The 26,115-nt window shown below is 39.6% G+C and overlaps 1 protein-coding gene across 2 annotated transcripts in view; it reads left to right on the top strand.

Annotated features, from left to right (window-relative positions):
• The first annotated feature begins 19,582 nt into the window (after nt 1–19,582).
• LOC124596418 (targeting protein for Xklp2 homolog) overlaps nt 19,583–26,115 on the top strand; it is a 165,111-nt gene continuing 158,578 nt past the window's right edge. Inside the window, exons 1-2 of one of the 2 annotated variants that reach the window (XM_047135549.1) lie at nt 19,583–19,726; nt 20,212–20,302. In XM_047135549.1, the coding sequence (XP_046991505.1) occupies nt 19,696–19,726; nt 20,212–20,302 (122 nt within the window). In that variant the 5' untranslated portion in view covers nt 19,583–19,695. Of the gene's footprint in view, nt 19,774–20,211; nt 20,303–26,115 lie in introns of both variants that reach the window. The other variant, XM_047135548.1, reaches the window with a different exon arrangement.

The following is a 26,115-nucleotide window of genomic DNA, read 5'->3' as shown; positions in this document are numbered from 1 at the left end:
TCTTTTTAATTAGTTCTTTTTTTTAAAATAGTCGTCTGAACATCCACGTTCAATTCTGAAACTGCGGATACGGCGTGGGAATGAATGTTCTAAATGATGTGCTGACACGAGTCATTTCATATATTCAGCAGCAAATATAGAGAAAGAACTCTTTGAGTCTGTGACAACTTTCGTTTTTTAATCAGACTTTGGTGAATATGTTGCAACAAACCAATTAACGCGTTTTTCGATTCTATATGCAATTTTCTGGAGTACTCTGTTACTATGGCACATCGTTAACCAACTAGGGAAAGCACGTAAAATTTGGCAAATATAACTGGAAGACATGTCGTACGCATATTTTGCCACGGATGAACGAACAGACGCAGTATAGTTAATTAGAATACAAGAGAAAACACTCTTATCCACATGTTAACTACATAGTTTTATTGCGTGGTTAACACACAGTCCCTCTCCTCGGACACTCAATTTGAGACTGCACCCGAACAGCCGTGGCTGGCCTAAACTATCACGTCAACTCGATTTGTACTCGGCGATCGACGTATCGACATACTTCGCGAACGCTGGGCTACGTCATTTTGACGTCACTTCCTTAGCTCGTTCGGGTGAAACGAAGCTTTCCCCACGTACAACGTGCTGACAAGAGGAAAGTTTCCAACCGATTTCTCATACACAAGCAGCAGTTGACCAGCGATGCCTGGTGAAACGTTGTTGTGATGCCTCGTGTAAGGAGGAGAAATGCGTACTATCACGTTTCCGACTTTGATAAAGGTCGGATTGTGACCTAACGCGATTGCGGTTTATCGTATCGCGACATTGCTGCTCGCGTTGGTCGAGATCCCATGACTGTTAGCAGAATATGGAATCGGTGGGTTCAGGAGGGTAATACGCAACACCGTGCTGGATCCCAATGGCCTCGTATCACTAGCAGTCGAGATGACAGGCATCTTATCCGCATGACTGTAACGGATCGCGCAGCCACGTCTCGATCCCTGAGTCAACAGATGGGGACGTTTGCAAGACAACAACCAACTGCACGAACAGTTCGACGACGTTTGCAGCAACATTGACTATCAGCTTGGAGATCATGGCTGCGGTTACCCTTGACGCTGCATCACAGGCAGGAACGCCTGCGATAGTGTACTCAGCGACGAACCTGGGTGCACGAATGGCAAAACATCATTTTTTCGGATGAATCCAAGTTCTGTTTGCAGCATCATGATGGTCGCATCTGTGTTCAGCAACATCGCAGTGAACGCACATTGGAAGCGTGTATTCGTCATTGCCATATTGGTGTATCACCCGGTGTGATGGTATGGGGTGCCATTGGTTACACATCTCGGTCACCCCTTGTTCGCATTGATGGCACTTTGAACAGTGGACGTAACATTTCAGATGTGTTACGACCCGTGGCTCTACCCTTCATTTGATCCCTGCGAAACCCTACATTTCAGCAGGATAATGCACGACCGCATGTTGCAGGTCCTGTACGGGCCTTTCTGGATACAGAAAATGTTCGACTGCTGCCCTGGCCAGCACATTCTCCAGATCTCTCACCAATTGAAAACGTCTGGTCAATGGTGGCCGAGCAACTGGCTTGTCACAATACGGCAGTCAGTAATCTTGATGAACTGTGTTATCATGTTGAAGCTGCATGGGCAGCTGTACCTGTAGACGCCATCCAAACTCTGTTTGGCCAGGTGTATCAAGGTCGTTATTACGGCCAGAGGTGGTTGTTTTGGGTACTGATTTCTCAGGATCTACGTACCCAAATTGGGTGAAAATGCAATCACATGTCACTTCTAGTATAATATATTTGTCCAATGAATACCCGTTTATCATCTGCATTTCTTCTTGGTGTAGCAAGTTTAATGGCCAGTAGTGTATACATCTAATATTTGTTTTGTGTATGTTGTAATATTAGATTTAAATTACTTTGCTTTCTCGAAAAGATTTTTTTTTCTTTATAACAGACTCAAAATATACTATTTTAGTAAAGGTGTATAGACAATCCTGTGTGATGCAGAATTGCCCTCTAGAGATCGAAAGAGGTGGATCAGTACGTTGCCAGTAGAGAAACAGTAACGACAGAATGGGTCTGTCAGGAGAGCACAGTGACTTTGAATGTGAACTAGCCATTTGAAGTCACCTCGATTAAGAAATCCATCAGGGAAATTACGATCCTTCTGTAACAGCCCAAATCGACTGATGGCGATGTGATTACAAAGTGGAAAGGTGAAGGAAGAACTGCAGCCAAACCAGGACAAGGCAGGTCGCATGTATTGACAGACAGAGACTGTGGAGAGAGTGTTTCTAAAAAGATGCATGAAATCTGTGGAAAGAATCTCTTGTACGTTCCAAAGTGTTACCAGCAGTCCAGCTAGCACAATGACTGTATAGTGAGTTAAAAAGAATGGGCACAGTGGTCTAGCACCTTGTCATAAGCCACACATTCTGGTACACAGTGCTAAGTGATGCTTGAGGTGGTGTAAGGCTACCATTGGACAGTGGATGGGAGAATGATGAATTATGCTCTACTTCTGGCAATGCAATGGATGGGTTTCAGGTTGGCAAATGCCTGGAAAACGTTATGTGCATCATTTGTAGTACCAACAGTGAAGTAAGGGGGAGGTGGTGCTATGATATGGTTTTTTCCCCTCTTGTCTCAAATGTCAGGCTGTGGACAGCGTATTGTGCTTGAGAAAATGCAAACTGTGGAAGGACGTAAACACATTTTACAGCATTGTGTGCTGTATACTACAAGGCACAGTTCAGAGGCAATTGTTGTTTGTATCAACACAACTATGAACTCTGTCATATAGCAGCATTAATCAATGGTTCATTGACAGTAATGCTCCTGAAGTGGACCAGCCTACCCAGAGTCCTGACCTGAATCCAATAGAATATCTTTGGAACGAGTGAGAATTTCGACTTCTCTTCAGACCCCAGCATCCATCATCACAATATACTGAAGAAGAATGGGCTGGCATTCCTCCACATACATCCACACACATAACGGAGTGCCCTCAGGACACTTAAAAACCCATAGTAAAAGTGAAAGGTGGACAGAACCCATATTAATGCCCATAGTGTAGGCGTAGCAGACTTTTTTTCCAGTGGATGTCAGTTGCACAAGACAAAATTGTTATTGCAAGTGTGGCGTTATTCTTTTGTGTGGATAGTGCATATCATAGATTTTTCACTGATCCCCCGCTGTGAGGATGTCCACCTGCTCCCCAAAATACTTCCCCAGGAATTTCACAGTCTGCTGTCTTAATATTGTCGCATAGAAGAAGGTGTAATTAGATGAATGACGAACACTAACTTCACTTAACGAAGGTTTATTCAGAACTTGCACATAACATTCCAGTACAATGATTCTTGACATTTGTGGATACTTCTAGAATCTACTCGAACCGAATATAGAATTAAAATTTTACAGTTTAGGTGAGTTTCGAACTCACAATCCTCCATGCGACAGTATAGTATCATTATCACTATACCACGGTGACTGTGCTACTCAGCTTCTTCCGCGACATTGCTCCCTCCTTGAGTGAACAGTGTCTCAGTGTTACATCCTCCTAGTCCAGGAACAAGTTATCAGTCCTGCACACTCAGACTCCCGATGATTGATGTTTGCCCTGGCGGTGATTTTCTTAGAACTTCCTTTGCCGCTACGCTCTTCGTCACCTTTCTGCTTGTCGCTGGAGCTTCGAATTGACCCTGGGTTGCAGGCTCCTTATAAGGCTTCATTCGAAGAACGTGGACAATATCTCTGATTTTTCGTCGTCTTGTGTCAGGGTCGAAATCTTCAACTTCATATGTAACATCAGACAACTGTTTTACAACCTTATAAGGTCCAAAGCAGCTTCTCAGAGAGACCAAACTTCTGAACAGGAGTGAAGATCCAGACGAGGTCACCAGGCTGATAGACAAGAGGGCGGTGGCTCGCGTGATACCTTCGACTATCGTTTACTTGAGTCTGCAGCGTGCGGAGTCGAGCTAACTGCCGAGTTTCCTCAGCTCTGATTCACACCTGCTCGATGTAGTCGTCGTCCACGTCATCAGGATGTAACAGAAATACAGTGTCCATTGTCGTTCTCGCTTCACGCCCATGCAGCAGGAAAAATGGCGTAAATCCTGTGGTGTCTTGTTTGGTGGTGGTGTAGGCAAACGTCACGAAGGTAGCACCTCATCCCAGTTGCTCTGATCAACATGGAGAAACATTGATAGCATGTCGGCCAAGGTCTTATTAAGGCGTCCAATAAGCCCTTTAGTTTGCAGATGGTAGGCAGTTGTCATGTGATGAGTAATGTTACACTGATGGTTTATCTCTGTCACAAGATTTTATTGGATAAGTTTCCCTAGATCCGTAATTAACGACCTTGGGGCACTGTGTTTTAATACAATGTCTTCCACAATGAATTTGGCTACCTCTGATGCTTTGGCTGTTTTCACGGCTTTTGTAATGGCATAGCGTGTCGGAGAATCAGTGAAAACAGTAATCCATCTATCGCCACTAGCAGACGTTGGAAATCGTCCGAGGATGTCAATCCCAACACGCTGGAAAGGGGTTTCGGCTGGTGGAATTGGTATAAGTCGGCCAGGTGGTTTCTGAGGAACTGCCTTTTTCCTCTGGCACTCTCGACAGTGCGACGCCTAGTGACAAACACTGCTAAGTAAACCTGGCCAGAAAAATCTCTTGTGGATCCTATCGTATGCCACAGTAAATCCTAAATGTCCGGCCTCGTGTGTGTCATGGAATATCTGTAGAACATCTAAGCGCATGTGTTTAGGAATCACTGGTAGCCACCTGTTTCCAAACGGATCAAAGTTTTTCTTGCAAAGTAATCCATTAACTACATTAAATTGTCCTTTCACATCCTCTGACCCATTTAAGGCAAGCGTAATTTGAGATATCTTGGCGTCCTTCTTCTGCTCAGCAACGAGATCCTGGAGTGCAGCGAGACAGTCACTTTCTTCATCAAAGTCTTTATGGTCTAGCACAGGGTTTCTTGAGAGGCAGTCGGCATCAAAAATGGTTCAAATGGCTCTGAGCACTATGTGACTTAACATCCGAGGTCATCAGCCCCCTAGAACTTAGAACTACTTAAACCTAACTAACCTAAGGACATCACATACACCCATGCCCAAGGTAGGATTCGAACCTGCGTCCGTAGTGGTCGCGCGGTTCGAGAACGAAGCACCTAGAACCGCTCGGCCACACCGGCCGGCCACTAACTTATCGATACAGTCTGTAGAGATACGAATCAGACATTACAAGGATGTTATACGGCGGGTTGAAATGAAAATGCAGTTCGATCTGCGCTCTTGCATATGCCAGTGCTGAACAAACCTCCGTTAAGTGAAGTTAGCGTTCGTCATTCACCTAATTACACCTCCCTCTACGTGACATTATCCTGGTGGAGGCACTGGGTATTGGAATTTGTGATAGCGCACATTATCGACGATACAATGGCTCACATAAGATATATGTGCAGTTACAGAACATTCCAGTACAATGATTCTTGTCATTTGTGGATACTTCTAGAATATAGAAATTAAAATTCTACAGTTCAGATGAGGTTTGAACTCACAACCCTCCATGCAACAGTCTAGTATCATAACCACTGCACCACAGTGACTGTAATACTCAGCTTCTTCTGAGACAATATCTTGATGTTTGTGTGTGGATTGAAAGTTGTCCAGTTTTGATAGTTTTGTTTAACATTGTAAGGCTTCTGGTTTTCTTTCAGGTGAAGACACACCCAATAAGCAAGTGAACAAAATCCAATGATGCAAATGAAGATTTCTGATGTCAAAATCACTCTGGGGCACAGCTCCACACCAGCCAAAGATAACAGTGAACATGGCTTTCTGGCCACCCTCTGCTCTTCCCCTTCTCCCAAATATTCCAATAGCTACTCCAGGAGCAGAACATGGTGAATTTAGACTAAGACATTTTATCTTAAGCATACAGGGTGTATGAAAAAGGATGGCATAAACTTACATGGCTGAAAGTACACGATAATAGAAGCACAAATGTCCCGGTAAACACAGGTCTGCAAATGAGCCGCTTGCGAGATAATCATGCCCGTATGGTTCCACGCCACCACTGATGGCATTGTTTGTAACATTGTCTGGTTTCCCCCTTGTGCACTTGAGGCCGTACTATGTTCGCTGCTTACACAACAGAACATTGCCGAGAGGTGGAGTTGGAATCACGCCATACATGAAGAACATACAGGATGGATACAGTACACAGTCTCAAAGGGTATCAGTCGCTTCTGAAGAGTGCCAAGTGTGCTATGTTGTAGTTACAATGGAACCATATAGTAATGAAGAGTATGCGGATATGCATTTCATGGACAGTAGGGCTTACGGCAATGCACACAAGGCTGCACGCTTGTACCAAGAAACATATCCTGATCAAAGGCATCCTGAAAGTCGTACATTAACAAGGATCCATCAGCGCCTGAGAGCACATGGGGTTTTTGCACATGGAAGAGCAGGAGGTAGGCCTGCTTGCGTTGCACCTTAGGTTGAGGATATGGTGTTGGAAGCTCTCCTGGAGCTTCGACGAGAAGAATACGGAGAATTTTACTGTACCCTTACCACCTTCAATGTCTGAATGATGTGGACTTCGTTGCTAGAGTGGTGTTTTGTCAGTGGCTGTAACAACAGGCTGTAGTCGACCCACGTTTCGCATGTAACATTTTATTTACAGACGAAGCAGGATTCACACGCAATGGTGTGTTTAACTATCATATTACGCCGGCCGAAGTGGCCGTGCGGTTAAAGGCGCTGCAGTCTGGAACCGCAAGACCGCTACGGTCGCAGGTTCGAATCCTGCCTCGGGCATGGATGTTTGTGATGTTCTTAGGTTAGTTAGGTTTAACTAGTTCTAAGTTCTAGGGGACTAATGACCTCAGCAGTTGAGTCCCATAGTGCTCAGAGCCATTTGAACCATTTTGAACTATCATATTACACATTTGTCGAGTGAGATAAACCCACATGCTGTTCGTGAGTCACTTCTCACTGAGTGTGTGATTAGGGGTACTATGTGATCAGCTCATTGGGCCACACATTCTTCCATTACAACTTAAGGGACAGAGGTACCTTAGCTTTCAGTGGCATCATCTTCCAGGATTGCTTGAGTATGTTCCCCTTCAGCAACATCAGAGTATGTGGTACATGCATGATGGAGCTCCGGCACATTTTGCTGCTGGTGTGAGAAGGCATCTAATGTGCAGATAAGGCCAAAGATGGATAGGTCGAGGCAGACTTGTACCTTGGCCTCCAAGATCACCTGATCTAAATCCTTTGAATTTTTGTGTCTGGGATCACTTCAAAAGAAAAATGTACAGGACACCCGTTAACACAGTTGAAGAACTGGAGCAGAGAGTTTTACATGCTTGTCAAGAATTCCAACATGATCCAAGGGTTTTCGAAAGGATGTGAAATTCATTGCAGAGACGAGCACAGTATTGCATCCAGATGCAAGGAAAACACTTCGAACACCACCTTTAACAGGTACCCCATATGTGAAATGTGAACTAATTGTGATGTACAATCCAATAGTAAAATCTAAATTTCAAATTAATGTGCACTAACTAGGACGATGTTTACAATGATGTCAGTGGTGGCTTGGAACCATACAGTAATGATTATCTCGCAAGCGGCTCGTTTGTGGACCCGTGTTTACTGGGTCATTTGGGCTTCTATTATCGAGTACTTTCAGCTCTGTAAGTTTGCGCCATCTTTTTTGACACACCCTGTTTATCTGTATGCATAAATGCCTGATACTGAACAAAACATGCGCAAAATGCATTACAATGGGTTAAATGAAACATAAAATAAATAAATGTGACAGGTAGCATAAAAATACAAATAATTATGTCACGATGAGTTGTGGCAGAATATGCCCTTCTTTTTTGAAAGTAATTTTTCTAGCTTTGTAACTCAAGCTCATTTCCTGTTTGTTAGGATTTTTGGTATTAACTTCTCCAGAGAGTATTAAACAGTTGTCACACACAATAAAAATGTCAAATTTTAGTACCAGGATAATATGGGGGTGTTTCCACTGCACCTTCGCCTTGTCATTATTTTATAGAGCCTTAAATGTTCACTTTTCAAACCCAAATCTAAATTTTTAAGTGGTCTAGAAAATTGGTTTTACAACGAAACAAATTTGGAAGAATATGCAGAAAATACATTGTTGTGGAAATCCGATGAAAATTCCCACTTTTGTTGTTTTTTAAAAAATTGTCAACTTTTCCGCCGATTTCCAAACTACTGGAAAGCAGTAGCACAGTGAAATTTTATTTTCTAACTCATTGCGTAGGTGAGATATCACATGCATAGTTTCAGGTGTATCATGCATCAATTTTTTTGGCTGACTTTGCCTCAAATTATCTATTTGAATATTCCACATGATTTTTTGTCAATATTCAGGGATGTGACAGGAACAATTATTCAAAACAAAAAGTCTAGTAAACAAGGGCTCTAAAATCCTTTAACCACTTCTTTATTTTCGGTACTGTGAAACAAAACTCAACTGCAAGCTCTTTGCTTTCCATATTTTGAAAAGCATTATTATGTACCAAAGCAAGGAAAACATGTGCAATAAATACAGGCTATTTTGAATACCTTAAGAACTAAAGGCACCTGTTCATCTTCACTACCATGAAACATCTCTCCGATCAAACAAGTGCTCATAGCTCTTAAGAAATGCATTTTAGAGCCCATGTTTACTACACAGTTTTTTCTTATTTTGGTCCACATCATCAACTTCCAAAATTTGGAGAGCATAGAGCTTACAGTGGAAGAGATTTGTTTCATAGTATTAAATATGATGAAGCATTCATAGCTCTTATGATATGCATTTTAGAGCCCATGTTATGAGATTTTTTTATTTTGCTTAAACTGATTGTTCCTGTCATATTACTAAATATTTACATTCCTTTTGTGACAACCTGTATAATGATGGGGCAGAGACTTTGAAAAGAGATTTTAAACTGTATGGCATTATTGATTATCAGATGCAGATTGAAACAGTAGAAATGGAAAGAAGGTAGAATATTGAGGAATGGACCTGTATGAATTTAAAGAATCAGATGTAGTGGAGGGTTTCAGAAGGATCATTATGCAGCAGTTGACAAACAGGGGATAAGCAATCCAACAAAAGACAGATGGGTACCTCTGAGGTAGCAGTATATATCCTTTGTTAACATATGAGATATTGAAAGCATTTGACAAAAGGAGAAATAATTATTTAAACAAAAATAAATTTTTAATATAATATGTTTTTATATCTGATTAGAATGTATAAAATAATTTCTGCTAACGTGATACAGATTCCTAAAACCATACAGATAGTTCTGAAAATTTGTGATTGTGGTTTTTAATAAAAAGATTTGTAACGAATAATGTGCAGCCCATGCAATAGATAATAATTAGAAGGTGAACTATTCATACATCAATCATGTAGTGCATGTACCACATGCTTTTCATTATAAATCTAAAAGTATATTCATAGCTATTAAAAATTCACAATTATAAATTTTCAGTACAACGTGTGTAGAGTTAGGAATCTGTATGGGGCTAAGAGAAATTATTTTTTATTTTTTAGACCCAATAAAAATATTTTTAATGAAATAATTATTTTCTGCCTAGTATAGTGTGTGTGAAAGTTTTCAATCAATCTCCAACGACTTGATGTGTTTACTAAAGAGACATATGATAAATTTCATGTTTATTTCTGTTTCTATTTACATGAGTCAACCTCCTATGTATATCTCATGAAAATACTGTGAATATAAAAATTAGATATTTGAGCTCACACAGAGGCTAAACAGTAGCCATTCTTCCTGTGAATCATTTGTGACTGCAACATCTAAAGGGAGAAACGACAATGGTATACAAAGTACCCTCCATCAACCCACAGACAAGAAAGCATTTAATTATACGGTATTGTCGAATTCCAAGAAACGTTTTGTACCAGAGCGTTATCTTCCCAGCTGGTGAAGGTGTTCGTGGACGACACTTTTACTGAAACTCGCGTATCCAGATGCATTGCACTGTTGTTATTAATCAAACCGACATAAAACACTTGTTCACATTACCTGGCGACTACAGAACATTTTAATGCCATGAGATCTGACGAACATTAATTCATCTAATGCGTGACATGATGTGATGGTGTTTATTCATGGTGTGGCAGTGTGGCAACAGGGGCGCTTTACCAGCAGAACCGCTGGCGACGTGGTAGGGAAAGAAAGCTCTCCATTGGTGTTACCCGGGCAAAGGCGTCACGTCCCTCTCCTTCAGCCAAACGTCAAAAGTGGCAAAAAAATGGTTCAAATGCCTCTGAGCACTATGGGACTTAACAGCTGTGGTCATCAGTCCCCAAAAACTTAGAACTACTTAAACCTAAATAACCTAAGGACATCACACACATCTATGCCCGAGGCAGGATTCGAACCTGCGACCGTAGCAGTCGCACGGTTCCGGACTGCGCGCCTAGAATCGCGAGACCACCGCGGCCGGCTCAAAAGTGGCAACTAATTTTAAACGCACCAAGAGTGATTCATCCCTCGCGAAATTCAAAATCATTAATTGTAGAAGTTTTTAATGTCACGTAAGTTGTCACAATATGTCGAAGTGCGTAAGCTGCTAATGCAGTTTCTAGAACCGATAGTTTACAGAAAAGCCCTTGAAAATATACCCGACAAACTACAAGTAATTTTTCATGAGAAAACTATTCCAGATCTTATTATCTTAAATGACTAATTCTATACGTTTCTGATTGTAGAGGATTGCACAGATAGATTGGTCTGATATGAGCCCTATGTTTATTGGCAATGTCCGCAAAAACCTCATGGACATTTGTTTTCTTTCTTAAGCTGGAGCTGAATTCGATTTTTAAGTAGCAGTGCGTTACGTACTTCTCTCGAGAAATTCATATCCAACTACAGCAGTTTACGAGTAGCTATATATTTTTATGTAACATCCCTTTCAGCAAATTGAATTTGTGAAGAGCAGAAAGACTGTTGTAACTATTCTTCATAATCCTGTAGATGGAAAAGTATCTACTAATATACTGGACTGGAATGGAGAAACAGTAACAGCTGTCAGGTTTTGTGACATACGCTACTTAGCTTAATGAGTATTATTAGAGCGAGATCTACACAATCATGTTTACGTACTTTTTATAAGTGTTTGAAATATTTTGAAAATTGGTCGATCTGTTTCTATAGTCCATAGTCTCAATAGTGTGACACAGAAAATTTTCTTCTGAAAGACGTTTCGCATGATGGAATAGCCTGTAAGGTACACTGTTGTTGCAGGAAATCAGGATTATTGATATGAAGACTACTTTAGTACAAAGGTATGAGTTTAGAATAAAAACTGCCTGTGCTGTCTAATTGCCATGGGTTTTGCCGATAAATAAAAAGCAAATGAAAATTGGCACTGCTAATTGCAGTGAATAAAAAAACAAAGCGGATTATCGAAGCACATTTTTATGCTGAAAACCATGATAAAATGGATGACCATCTTTATTTGATACTATTTCTAAACTTGTAAAGGTGTCAGAAATGAGGTTTCTATATTGCACGTATGACAGATGAAAAATGTTATGTCAGATTCTTCAAATAAATATTTTTTTATTTTATCGGTTTTGATTTTGATGAAATCTTTAGGAATTACACACATGAAAACCCTACTATTTGGTGTGTGGGAAATGAACGTTGTGGCAACACAGTCTTTGCCATAATTTTATAGGATAGCGAAGTTTGAAACTTTCAAGATTACAAGTCAGGGAGAGTGATCCCGAAATGTAGTCAGTAGTAAGACCAAGCAGATCAAAGAGAAGCTTGTTTCTCTCCTTCCCAACTGATTTTCACTCTCCTAAAGTAATGAAAAAATGTTGGTATATTGTTAATTTTTACAAAAAATTTGGTTATCATGCCTGTATCTTGGACAGTTTGGCGATATTAAACTTTTATTACTGCCCTATGTTGCAGTGAAACTATATTTTTCCAAATGAAAGTTTTAGCACAGTCTAGCATAACAGTCGCGAGACTTCGCCACGATTTTGTTGCCTACTGCCCCAGCAGCGGCCAGTAACTTAAACTGTGAGTTCGGCGCGACCGTGAAAGCGAATTGTGGTTGTTTATTTTGATTTCTACAATGGTTTTTACAAGGGGGACAGTTTGTAGTACAATAAATTGCACCAACAACAGGAAGAAGACACCACAGCTCTCTTTTTTTAGGTTTCCTAAGGATCCTGAGAGGTATATACCATCATGTTACTACACCGTACCGTCAGGATTCACTTGCAAACTACATGTGTATTAATGATTAATGTTTCGTTTTAGGAGCAGAAGATGGGTAGTTAGTAGCAGACGAGAAGACCTTATGAAAAAAGACCCAGTTAACCTGTAGAATAATATTAGGTTTTGTTCGCTACATGTCGAACAAAATCAGTTCATGAACGCAGACAATAATAAACTCGTGTGGAACACAGTACCCACACTGTTTGACATGCCAAATAAGCCACCTCAACTGACGATGAAGAGGGCACTGCCACAAAGATTCGACAATCCATCTAAAGCTGTAAAACAGTCCTATGACACAGAAGCAGCCAGTTCAGCTCTCTATGTATCAGTGCCAGATTGGTGTGAATCAACACAGACCTGCTTTGACGATGAAGTGGTTAGATTAAGTGCAGTTATTCGTGTCTCACAAAAGTGTAACGTTTGGTACGTATTTCATTCACTTCTGTTGTTAGTCACTTAATTTTCCTTGCTTCCTTCATGGGATGACGTTATTTTGTTAGCACCTTGGTCACTGACAGATTGTTTGAAAATTATTCAAGTATTTGGTTTTGCATGAAATGTAATGTAGTCAGATCATTATATTGTTTCCAACATATTTCACCCACTATTTGGCAGTAGCTTGTCCCTCTTAGAATAATATGAAGATGAAGGTCATACTTCTGGCAACAGGCGACAATGACAAACACAGTAGTCCTACAGTATGATAAATGAGCTGTCGATCGCTTTTGCTTGTAGAGGTACATGTCTGTGCTTCTTACTTGTGAATATGTGTGTTTATATTCTTTTGATATCAACGAGGTAAGCTGCAATTTTATCCAACGTCACAAGTGTTTCCTCACGAATGTATTGTAGCTAGCCACTCGGATCATGGTTTTTGTCCATACTTGCGCTTATTTTAGAATCACTTTTAGAAATATATATACGCCTTTTGATACTACACAAACCCTTGGAGGCAAGAAAATAACTCAAATATTTCGTAAATTACGTAGGAAATTGATGTAAAACAAACATTATGCTTACGACGCGTCTGATGTGCATCTTGCTCGCCACTTGGAGCGCTAGTGTCGCTCCGTCTGTCAAACGGTAACAACTTTTACAGCAGTGAGTGTCGTGACTGTTATGTTAGACTGTGGTTTTATTATTGTTGTTGTTGTTATGGTCTTCAGTCCAGAGACTGGTATGATGCAGCTCTTCATGCTACTCTATCCTGTGCAAGTTTCTTCATCTCCCAGTACCTACTGCAACCTACATCCTTCTAATCTGTTTAGTGTATTCATCTCTTGGTCTCCCTCTAGGTTTAATACCCTCCGTGCTGCCCTCCAATACAAAATTGGTGATCCCTTGATGCCTCAGAACATGTCCTACCAACCGAACCCTTCTTCTAGTCAAGTTGTGCCACAAATTTCTCTTCTCCCCAATTCTATTCAATACCTCCTCATTAGTTATGTGATCTACCCATCTGATCTTCAGCATCCTTCTATAGCACCACATTTCGAAAGCTTCTATTCTCTCTTTGTCTTAACTATTTGTCGTCCATGTTTCACTTCTATATATGGCTACACTCCATACAAATACTTTCAGAAATGACTTCCTAACACTTAAATCTATACTTGATGTTAACAAATTTCTCTTCTTCAGAAACGTTTTCCTTACTATTGCCAGTCTACATTTTGTATCTCCTCTACTCCGACCATCCTCAGTTATTTTGCTCCCGAAATAGCAAAACTCATTTACTACTTTAAGTGTCTCATTTCCTAATCAAATACCCTCAGCATTATCTGATTTAATTCGACTACATTCTATTATCCTCTTTTTGCTTTTGTTGATGTTCATCTTATATCCTCCTTTCAAGACACAGCTACTCTTCCAAGTCCTGTGCTGTCTCTGACAGAATGACAATGTCATTGGTCAATCTCAAAGTTTTAATTTCTTCTCCGTGAATTTTAATTCCTACTCCGAATTTTTCTTCTATTTCCTTTACTGCTTGCTCAATATACAGATTGAATAACATCGGGGATAGGCTACAACTCTGTCTCACTCCCTTGCCAACCACTGCGTCCCTTTCATGCCCCTCGACTCATATAACTGCCATCTGGTTTCTGTACAATTGAAAATAGCCTTTCGCTCCCTGTATTTCACCCCTGCCACCTTCAGAATTTCATAGAGAGTATTCCAATCAACATTGTCAAAAGCTTTCTCTAAGTCTACAAATGCTAGAAATGTAGGTTTGCCTTTCCTTAATCTTTCTTCTAAGATAATTTGTAGGATCAATTTTGTCCCATGTATTCCAACATTTCTACAGAATCCAAACTGATCTTCCCCGAGGTCGGCTTCTACCAGTTTTTCCATTCGTCTGTAAAGAATTCATGTTATTATTTTGCAGCCATGGCTTATTAAACTGATAGTTCGGTTATTTTCACATCTGTCAACACCTGCTTTCTTTGGGATTGGAATTATTATATTCTTCTTGAAGTATGAGGGTATTTCGCCTGTCTCACACATCTTGCTCAGCAGATGGTAGAGTTTTGTCACGACTGGCTCTCCCAAGGCTGTCAGTAGTTGTAATTGAATGTTGTCTACTCCAGGGGCCTTCTTTCAACTCAGGTCTTTCATTGATCTGTCAAACTCTTCACGCAGTATCGTATCTCCCATTTCATCTTCATCTACATCCTCTTCCATTTCCATAATATTGTCCTCAAGTACATTGCCTTTGTATAGACCCTCTATATACTCCTTCCACCTTTCTGCTTTCCCTTCTTTGCTTAGAACTGGGTTTCCATCAAAGCTCTTGATATTCATGCAAGTGGTTCTCTTTTCTCCAGAGGTCTCTTTAATTTTCCTGTAGGCAGTGTCTATCTTACCCCTTGTGAGATAAACCTCTACATCCTTACATTTGTCCTCTAGCCATCCCTGCTTAGCCATTTTGCACTTCCTGTCGATCTCATTTTTGAGACGTTTGTATTCCTTTTTGCCTGCTTCATTTACTTCATTTTTATATTTTCTCCTTTTGTCAATTGAATTAAATATTTCTTCTGTTACCCAAGGATTTCTACTAGCTCTCGTCTTTGTACCTATTTGATCCTCTGCTGCCTTCACTATTTCATCTCTCAAAGCTACCCAGTCTTCATCTACACCGAGTGAGGTGGCGCAGTGGTTAGCACACTGGACTCGCATTCGGGAGGACGACGGTTCAATCCCGTCTCCGGCCATCCTGATTTAGGTTTTCCGTGATTTCCCTAAATCGCTTCAGGCAAATGCCGGGATGGTTCCTTTGAAAGGGCACGGCCGATTTCCTTCCCCATCCTTCCCTCACCCGAGCTTGCGCTCCATCTCTAATGACCTCGTTGTCGACGGGACGTTAAACACTAATCTCCTCCTCCTCCTTCATCTACTGTATTTCTTTCCCCCATTCCTGTCAATTGTTACCTTATGCTCTCCCTGAAATTCTGTACAACCTCAGGTTTAGTCAGTGTATCCAGGTCCCATCTCCTTAAATTCCCACATTTTTGCAGTTTCTTCAGTTTAATCTACAGTTGATAACCAACAGATTGTGGTCAGAGTCCACATCTGCCCGTGGAAATGTCTTACAATTTAAAACCTGGTTCCTAAATCTCTGCCTTACCATTATATAATCTATCTGAAACCTGCCAGTATCTCCAAGCTTCTTCTATGTATACAATCTTCTTTTATGATTCTTGAACCAAGTGTTCGGTATGATTAAGTTATGCTCTGTGCAAAATTCCACCAAGTGGCTTCCTCTTTCATTCCTTACCCCCATTCCATATTCATCTACAACAATTCCGTCTCTTCCTTTTCCTACTATCGAATTCTAGTCACCCATGACTGTTAAATTTTTGTCTCCCTTCATTACCTGAATAATTTATTTAATCTCATCGTACATTTCATCAATCTCTTCATCATCTGCGGAGCTAGTCAGCATATAAACTTGTACTACTGTGATAGGCATGGGCTTCGTACCTATCTTGGCCACAATAATGCGTGCACTATGCTGTTTGTAGTAGCTTACCCGCATTCTTACTTTTTTATTCATCATTAAACCTTCTCCTGCATTACCCCTATTTGATTTTGTATTAACATAAACAAATGCAGTGCCAGATGAGCGCAGCCAGTGCGCAGCTAACCGGCTCACCTGATCGGCACCAAGATTTGCTCTCTTTAGACCTGCCTTTGACACAAGTGTGGAACCTCCATCTCTTTGTTTGTTGCAAATTACCTTTGCTGAGTACATAGAGTAAACATCCCAGGAGTGAGCATTCACATGCGCAGAACAAATTTTGTGTTGTCAACATTCATTGCCGGCCTGGTCACGTGTTCTCAGGACGTCGTGTGTTTGTCCATACAGCTCTCTTTATATTTAGAATGTCACTACATCCCTAGTACAGAAGGATTCTTTTCGTACGTGTCATGGATTATTTATATATGTTGCACAGACATTTTAACAGTATCCATTTGATACTGGGAATAAACCAGCTACGTAACTTTTAAGGGCAAGTGATATTGCATTCTGCTTCTTTGCGATAGGTGTCACAGTTCAGATGCTTTCGATTTTTGGTAGTTTTCGGTATGATATGGCACTTTATAGTATTACAGAGCCTGACGTATATTTTTGCGGTCATAGTCTTGCAATACTACTTGACAGTGCGCTAGTACTTTTGCAAGTGCCCGAAAAACACCGAATTTGCCATACATTACCGATTATATCCCTGCTAATTCGTCCTGTTTTCTGCTATTTCTGCGTATTTATTTTCTCGTTTTTGCGACCTAAAGCACAATTTCTCTTACTGGTGACACTTTGAAGTAGTATTTATTCATCGCATTTTACGTACTTGCCCCCAGTTTATTAAATAAATATTTCTCAGTGAAAGAAAGTAGCGAATATGATAGCCACAAGTTATATATACGAACCTGACAAATTTCGTACAGGTGGTTTTCATGTGGAAGATTAAAAATAGTTGGTATAGCATCTACCTTCAGCCACACACGTCCAAATTTTTCTCTGTCTAAAAATTCCTCTTCAAAGTGTTTTGAACATACTTTGGAATATTTTGTGGGGACAAAATTACTCATCCTTATTTTCTGGAGCCAGAGCTTTACTTGTTGTTCATCCTTTGGGAAACTAAATTATAAATCACACATAATCATTCTCCATGTCCTAGAAACACATAACATGGTATAGTAAACAAAAAAGTTTGGACACACATATTATACGAAGACAATACAGACTCCCACTCTATTGAATTTATCTGTCTCCCGTCTTCCAAATCTATATCCATTATCTACAAGTCACTGATAAATGCATGGAGGTTAGTATTTGCTGAAACAACTAATCATTCCCTCTACACATATTATACGAAGACAATTGCAGACTCCCACTCTATTGAATTTATCTGTCTCCAGTCTTCCAAATCTATATCCATTATCGACAAGTCACTGATAAATGCATTGAGGTTAGTATTTGCTGAAACAACTAACCATTCCCTCTACACATATTATACGAAGACAATTACAGACTCCCACTCTATTGAATTTATCTGTCTCCCGTCTTCCAAATCTATATCCATTATCGACAAGTCACTGATAAATGCATGGAGGTTAGTATTTGCTGAAACAACTAACCATTCCCTCTCCTGTTCCACTAGTAAATTTACGAGAGGAAGCGATTGTTTGTAAGCTTTTGTATGAGCCGTAATATCTATTATACAGTCATAACATCGCAGAAAAATAGGTCTACAGAATCAAGCCTTAATTATAATGCGTCTCGAAATTTTTATACATATAGAGTGTCCCTCACTAACATGATAACTATAATTAGAGCTACATTGTATGTACCCATGAAAAGTTACGGGTCTAGTGCAGCAGGGGATACAACCCGTCGGCTTTGAACAATGACGTCATTCCTTAGTCATAGATCGTAATGTCTTCACTTCGAGGCATAGATAATAAAGCAGTTCTGTGTTCTAATAAGCACTATTTTAAAATAATTGAATGTTAATCTAAAAGCGATCGCTTGATATTCGGTACATCATTAAACATGTGATTTAATTAACTTAATTGTTTGGTTTTTAATCGGCCGGTACTTAATAATAACCTGATCCTAAAATACAGATGCTTCAGTAGCTGATAAGTGGTTTTTGGCTTAAAAAAAAATCTCACAGTAGCTGATAAGTGTTTTTTGGCTTTTTTTTAAAAAAAATCTCACGAGATAGAATAAACTGATCCTACTTTATTAAGCAATCAATAAAAAAACTAAGCTAAAACATAACAGCTTTTGCTGTTATGTTTTAGCAGTAGCTGATAAGTGTTTTTTGGCCTTTTTATAAAAAAAATCTCACAGTAGCTGATAAGTGTTTTTTGGCTTTTTAAAAAAAAATCTCACGAGATAGAATAAACTGATCCTACTTTATTAAGCAATCAATAAAGAAAACTAAACTAAAACATAACAGCAAGAGTAGGATCAGTTTATTCTATCTCGTGAGATTTTTTTTTTTTAAAAAGCCAAAAAACACTTATCAGCTACTGAAGGGAGCTACAACACTAAGAAGAATCGCTTCTCGGCTTTTGACAAGATATTGCTTAATAAAGTAGGATCAGTTTATTATATCACGTGAGATTTTTTTTTAAGCCAAAAAACACTTATTATCTACTGAAGGGAGCTACAACACTAAGAAGAATCGCTTCTCGGCTTTTGACAAGATCAATGTTTATCTCTCTCGCATTCCTTTGTTTATCAACATTTTCCTCAGCTCTTTCATCTTTGTAATACATGGTCTCTGGCGACTTGTGACGTCATTGTTCAAAACCGACGCCGACGGGTTGTATGCGGCCCAAAGTTACTATCCCTCCTTTCACATATTTTTCTTTCCATCCGTAGCAACAACAGTAATTCACCTCCGCTATTAGACTATCAATAAACGGTGAAAACACAACAAAAACTCTTGATATTATTAACTTCAGACTCTGCAGGAAGCACACACGCACAGCGAAGTCCCAAAAACAAGTGACAATCCTGGTTTAATGTTGACAACATGCGCAGAACACAATGTTCACTCCAGAGATATGTACTCTATGGCCGAGTGGTTAGATGTTGCAATTGTAGTGTCTAGGGAAGCCTGAAATAAATTCTCGAAAGATTTATTTTTGAGTCTAGCGACCACAATGAGGATTTATGGCTTTTACGTAATGATACATTCATTTCAAATTAAAGTTCGTCAATTTGCGAAATGAGTGTATTGGCAGCACTTAATCACACCAAAGACGTATCTATTTTGCTTTTGCACGATATTTGAACTGGTTTTTCAGTTAGAACGTTGTTTGTTGTGTTGTGTTGTTGAACATGAGTGACAGTGGCGTAGATTGTGTCGAAGGTGAATGTGTATTGTCGTTTGTCTTAGTTTCACGATTTATTTTATAAGTGAGTTTTGTTGATAGAGTCGAAGAGAGAGCGCAAGTTTCAGTTGTAAGATTGTTGCTGTGCATTATGCTTTCTGTGAAATGCTAGAAATTCATTTACAGTTCTAATTTCTCAAAATAGGCAAAAAATCAGTTATGGTGCTCAATCTCAAGTTTAGATTTTAGCGCGTATAACCAACGAATATTTCTCGTCTAAATGTTTTCACGTTAAACTAGATTAGGGCTAATGTAACTTGTAGTAAAAGCACCAACATGCTGCAATCCGTAGCCTGTATCCAATGTAATGGTCGTGGAAGTTTAATTTCTGATAAATTTCGGTTTTTATTGACTACAGGCTGTAGGAAAGTCACTATCAAAGTATGGACTGCTCGACAATCAGTTTAGGTTCTCTAATGTGATATGTGAAATACGCAAATGCATAATTTCAATATTATTTCAGGTGAAAGAGTGCACTTAGGCAACTTCAGTTCACCTAAGGTGCTCTGTGATGAGCTGAGCTCCATTGCCACTGATGGACAGTTACCTGACGGGTAAGGCCATGCTGTCATAGGCTAAGTGTAATGTAATAGATGCAGAATTTCAAAAAGCCAGAAAAGATACTGTTAAGTTGAGGTTGGTTTCGTGGCATGTCGTTTCGAGTAGATCGTAATTCCCTTCTGGAAAAAATTGCGCATCTTTGACAGAGAAGAGGACAGGTTGCACAGAAACGGCTAACCCAAGCTTTGTATGTGATGAGAAATCTTAGAATGCACTCCATATATTATTTGTTTAAATTTTGTTTTCTCTACTGCACATGTGACTTAACAACTAAAGAAAACAATGATACCGTTATTAAGAAAATAGCCTAGACCTGTTACCGATAGGATGCAGATTGCTGTGTGCAGTACTGTAAGTTACCTCCATTCATAGAAAACAGCTGTTGCATGGTGTGCATTGTCTTCGCAGATATGTTGTAAAATTGAAAAATATGCATTCTATTTATGTTCAAAGAACAAAATGTCACACACTGTTTGAAAGAAGTGAACATCTGATACTTGTAAGTGGGTTGTGCTGTGTCAGTTCAACTGGGGCTCCAGCTAATAGTCAAAAATTTGGATGAAATTTAGCACACCAATACTACCACATGTGGAATCCTCTTGTACAAAGTATAAGGCTCCCATGAGAATTAGTTCCATTATTATAGCATATGACCTGGAAAATGCAATATACATTTGGCAGTCAGTCTTCAGAGCCAACTTCAGGGCTCAATAACTTAGGAAATACTCCTCACAATGCAGTGAGATTTTTATGACTTAGTAACATCCAGGAACACAAGCATTACATCAAAACAGTAATAGCATATTTCTGAGGGAAAATAATAACCAATGCCCACCATGCTAAATATAATTAAGTCAAGGAGAGGCTGATATTTTTTGTAGTAAGCCTGATGATGTGGGCCAAACATACATGTTCACATATTGAGCTACATGCTCAGGAAAATACAAAAAATTGACACATCACCCGAAGAACGTGGATTTTTGAAGTGTTGTAGCACAAAAGGGACAAATGATGGCAAAGTCAAATTTCTTGTGCTGCATAAGTAGGCCTAGCTCTTAATAGGCCTATAATGGTCTCAAAATTTCAATTTGTTGTTGCAAGACTTTTGTGCACCGTGAAAATTGGCAGAGATGTATTTCGTGATGTGATCATTGTTGCAGAACAGTTTTGGAAAAAAATCTTAAACTCTTCTACCTCTTTTTATTCCCCCCTCCCCATTGTTTAATCACGAAGCACCAACATATTGGGATATTAACACAACCTACCATTCATGTTAGATTCATCTTGAGTGCCAAAAACCAGATGCTAGTGCTTATAGCAAAAGTTTTTTCATGTTGTAGCTACTGTACTCGGTATATCAAGTGGCAAATTGTACTGACACAGTTGTATCAACTATAACGTGTTATGACTATCTTTAATAGGACTCCAACAAATGTCTACCAAACATGGCCAGTGAAATGATGTTGCAGGTCCTTCTGGTGCCATGAAATTCAGTAATGCATTACCTTCTGCTTCGCAGCATTCTGCGGCACATCTAAAGTGCCATTTGTCGTCATAAATAGCAACATAATAGTAAGTGAACAACAAAACTATTTTTACAGATGTCCATCACGAGTAACTAAATTTTAACTAAGGGAAATACATTTTTTATCTGGAATCATCAAAACTCATCTGATTTTTGATGTTGTCCTCCACGAAGACCTGGGATATCATATTTGCTGTTTGTTGCCTGGCATAACCCCGTGTCTCTAAATTTAGACAACACCAGGCTTTCTATTGCTTTTTGTGGAGTTTGTTAAACTTGGCACATAACATTGTGAAGTTTAACACACAGGAGAAAATAAGTTAGGATATACTGAAGAAGTTTAACCAAATTATGATGTATATATAACAACAGACTGACTGACTACTCCTACTGGTAGATGCTGCCACCATCTATCCTCTCTGATACCAGTAGTACCAGTTTTATATTTACAACATTTTAAATTTTATTCATGGTTTTTTGCACTGAGTAACACTGGGGTCAGTATGATCCTAATCTAAATTTCTATTTCTTTTGCATGATATTTATGAAAATAAAATGAGTGTTACAGTAAAGACCGTAATATATGTTTTTTCATAGTTCACTCCCATATTGTGAATTTGTTGTTGTTGTTGTTGTTGTTGTTGTTGTGGTTTTCAGTCCTGAGACTGGTTTGATGCAGCTTCTTCATCGCCCGGTACCTACTGCAGCCTACATCTTTCTGAATCTGCTTAGAGTATTCATCTCTTGGTCTCCGTCTAGGATTTTTACCCTCCACGCTGCCCTCCAATACTATATTGGTGATCCCTCGATGTCTCAGAACATGTTCTACCTACTGATCTGTTCTTCTAGTCAAGTTGTGCCACAAGCTCCTCTTCTCCCCAATTCTATTCAATACCTCCTCATTAGTTATGTGATCTACCCATCTAATCTTCAGCATTCTTCTGTAGAACCACATTTCGAAAGCTTCTATTCTCTTCTTGTCTAAACTACTTATTGTCCGTGTTTCACTTCCATACATGGCTACACTCCATACAAATACTTTCAGAAACGACTTCCTGACATTTAAATCTATACTCAATGATAACAAATTTTTCTTCTTCAGAAACTCTTTCCTTGCCATTGCCAGTCTACATTTTATATTCTCTCTACTTTGACCATCATCAGTTATTTTGCTCCCCAAATAGCAAAACTCCTTTACTACTTTAAGTGTCTCATTTCCTAATCTAATTCCCTCAGCATCACCCGACTTAATTCGACTACATTCCATTATCCTCGTTTTGCTTTTGTTGATATTCATCTTATACCCTCCTTTCAAGACACTGTCCATTCCATTCAGCTGCTCTTCCAAGTCCTTTGCTGTCTCTGACAGAATTACAATGTCATCGGCAAACCTCAAAGTTTTTATTTCTTCTCCATGAATTTTAATACCTACTCCGAACTTTTCTTTTGTTTCCTTTATTGCTTGCTCAATATACAGATTGAATAACATCGGGGAGAGGCTACAACACTGTCTCACTCCCTTCCCAACCACTGCTTCCCTTTCATGCCCCTCGACTCTTATAACTGCCATCTGGTTTCTGTACAAATTATAAATAGCCTTTCGCTCCCTTTATTTTACCCCTGTCACCTTCAGAATTTGAAAGAGAGTATTCCAATCAACATTGTCAAAAGCTTTCTCTAAGTCTACAAATGCTAGAAACGTAGGTTTGCCTTTCCTTAATCTTTCTTCTAAGATAAGTCTTAGGGTCAGTATTGCCTCACGTGTTCCAACATTTCTACGGAATCCAAACTGATCTTCCCGAGGTCGGCTTCTACCAGTTTTTCCATTCGTCTGTAAAGAATTCGTGTTAGTATTTTGCAGCTGAGGCTTATTAAACTGATTGTTCGGTAATTTTCACATCTGTCAACACCTGCTTTCTTTGGGATTGGAATTATTATATTCTTCTTGAAGTATGAGGGTATTTCGCCTGTCTCACACATCTTGCTCACCAGACGGTAGAGTTTTGTCAGGACTGGCTCTGCCAAGGCTGTCAGTAGTTGTAATGGAACGTTGTCTACTCCGGGGGCCTTCTTTCGACTCAGGTCTTTCATTGCTCTGTCAAACTCTTCACGCAGTATCGTATCTCCCATTTCATCTTCATCTACATCCTCTTCCATTTCCATAATATTGTCCTCAAGTACATTGCCTTTGTATAGACCCTCTATATACTCCTTCCACCTTTCTGCTTTCCCTTCTTTGCTTAAAACTGGGTTTCCATCAAAGCTCTTGATATTCATGCAAGTGGTTCTCTTTTCTCCCGAGGTCTCTTTAATTTTCCTGTAGGCGGTGTCTATCTTACCCCTAGTGAGATAAACCTCTACATCCTTACATTTGTCCTCTAGCCATCCCTGCTTAGCCATTTTGCACTTCCTGTCGATCTCATTTTTGAGACGTTTGTATTCCTTTTTGCCTGCTTCATTTACTGCATTTTTATATTTTCTCCTTTCGTCAATTAAATTAAATATTTCTTCTGTTACCCAAGGATTTCTACTAGCCCTCGTCTTTGTACCTATTTGATCCTCTGCTACCTTCACTATTTCATCTCTCAAAGCTACCCATTCTTCATCTACTGTATTTCTTTCCCCCATTCCTGTCAATTGTTACCTTATGCTCTCCCTGAAATTCTGTACAACCTCTGGTTTAGTCAGTTTATCCAGGTCCCATCTCCTTAAATTCCCACATTTTTGCAGTTTCTTCAGTTTTAATCTGCAGTTCATAACCAATAGATTGTGGTCAGAGTCGACATCTGCCCCCGGAAATGTCTGACAATTTAAAACCTGGTTCCTAAATCTCTGTCTTACGATTATATAATCTATCTGATACCTATTAGTATCTCCAGGGTTCTTCCATGCATACAACCTTCTTTCATGATTCTTGAACCAAGTGTTAGCTATGATTAAGTTATGCTCTGCGCAAAATTCTACCAGGCAGCTTCCTTTTTCATTTCTTAGCCCCAATCCATATTCACATACTATGTTTCCCTCTCTCCCGTTTCCTACTATCGAATTCCAGTCACCCATGACTATTAAATTTTCGTCTCCCTTCACTACCTGAATAATTTCTTTTATCTCATCATGCATTTCATCAATTTCTTCGTCATCTGCAGAGCTAGTTGGCATATGAACTTGTACTACTGTAGTAGGTGTGGGCTTCGTGTCTATCTTGGCCACAATAATGCGTTCACTATGCTGTTTGTAGTAGCGTACCCGTACTCCTATTTTTTTATTCATTATTGAACCTACTCCTGTATTACCCCTATTTGATTTTGTATTTATAACCCTGTATTCACCTGACCAAAAGTCTTGTTCCTCTTGCCACCGAACTTCACTAATTCCCACTATATCTAACTTTAACCTATCAATTTCCCTTTTTAAATGTTCTAACCTACCTGCCTGATTAAGGGATCTGACATTCCACGCTCTGATGCGTAGAACTCCAGTATTCTTTCTCCTGATAACGACGTCCTCCTTAGTAGTCCCAGCCCAGAGATCCGAATGGGGGACTATTTTACCTCCGGAATATTTTACCCAAGAGGACACCATCATCATTTAATCATACAGTAAAGCTGCATGCCCTCGGGAAAAATTATGGTTGTAGTTTCCCCTTGCTTTCAGCCGTTCGGAGTACCAGAACAGCAAGGCCACTTTGGTTAGTGTTAAAAGGCCAGATCAGTCAACCATCCAGACTGTTGCCCCTGCAACTACTGAAAAGGCTGCTGCCCTCTTCGGGAACCACACGTTTGTTTGGCCTCTCACCAGATACCCCTCCATTGTGGTTACACCTACGGTACGGCTATCTATATTGTTGAGGCACGCAAGCCTCCCCACCAATGGCAAGGTTCATGGGGGGGATTTTGAATATATCTGGTGTAAATTACTTTTGGTTTGTATGACCCCAGTGGTTTTCAGTGAACAAAAAAAAGTTGATTTTTACAAAACATATGTGCAATGTTATTCACAGGTTTTATTTTCTGTCTGCTAAAGCTTTTCATATATGAAATTGGCTTTTGCCTCATGCTGAACAGTGTATCGTTAATTCATACATTCTATTTCTATCAATAACATGACTTCCAGTTACAAAGTATAGCCAACGTGTACATGTGCTGTTTATTGAAACAGTTCATGAGCATCCAAATCATCAGTTTTTACACTTTGTTTTATAATGCCTTTTTTGAGCTGTTGCTTATGAATTCTACATTCTACTAAAGTGTGTAGTTATTACTGATATTGTATTGAATGATA

This window comes from Schistocerca americana, chromosome 2 (assembly GCF_021461395.2).
Source record: "Schistocerca americana isolate TAMUIC-IGC-003095 chromosome 2, iqSchAmer2.1, whole genome shotgun sequence".
Lineage (NCBI taxonomy): Eukaryota > Metazoa > Arthropoda > Insecta > Orthoptera > Acrididae > Schistocerca > Schistocerca americana.
This window is presented reverse-complemented; position numbering and strand designations above follow the sequence as displayed.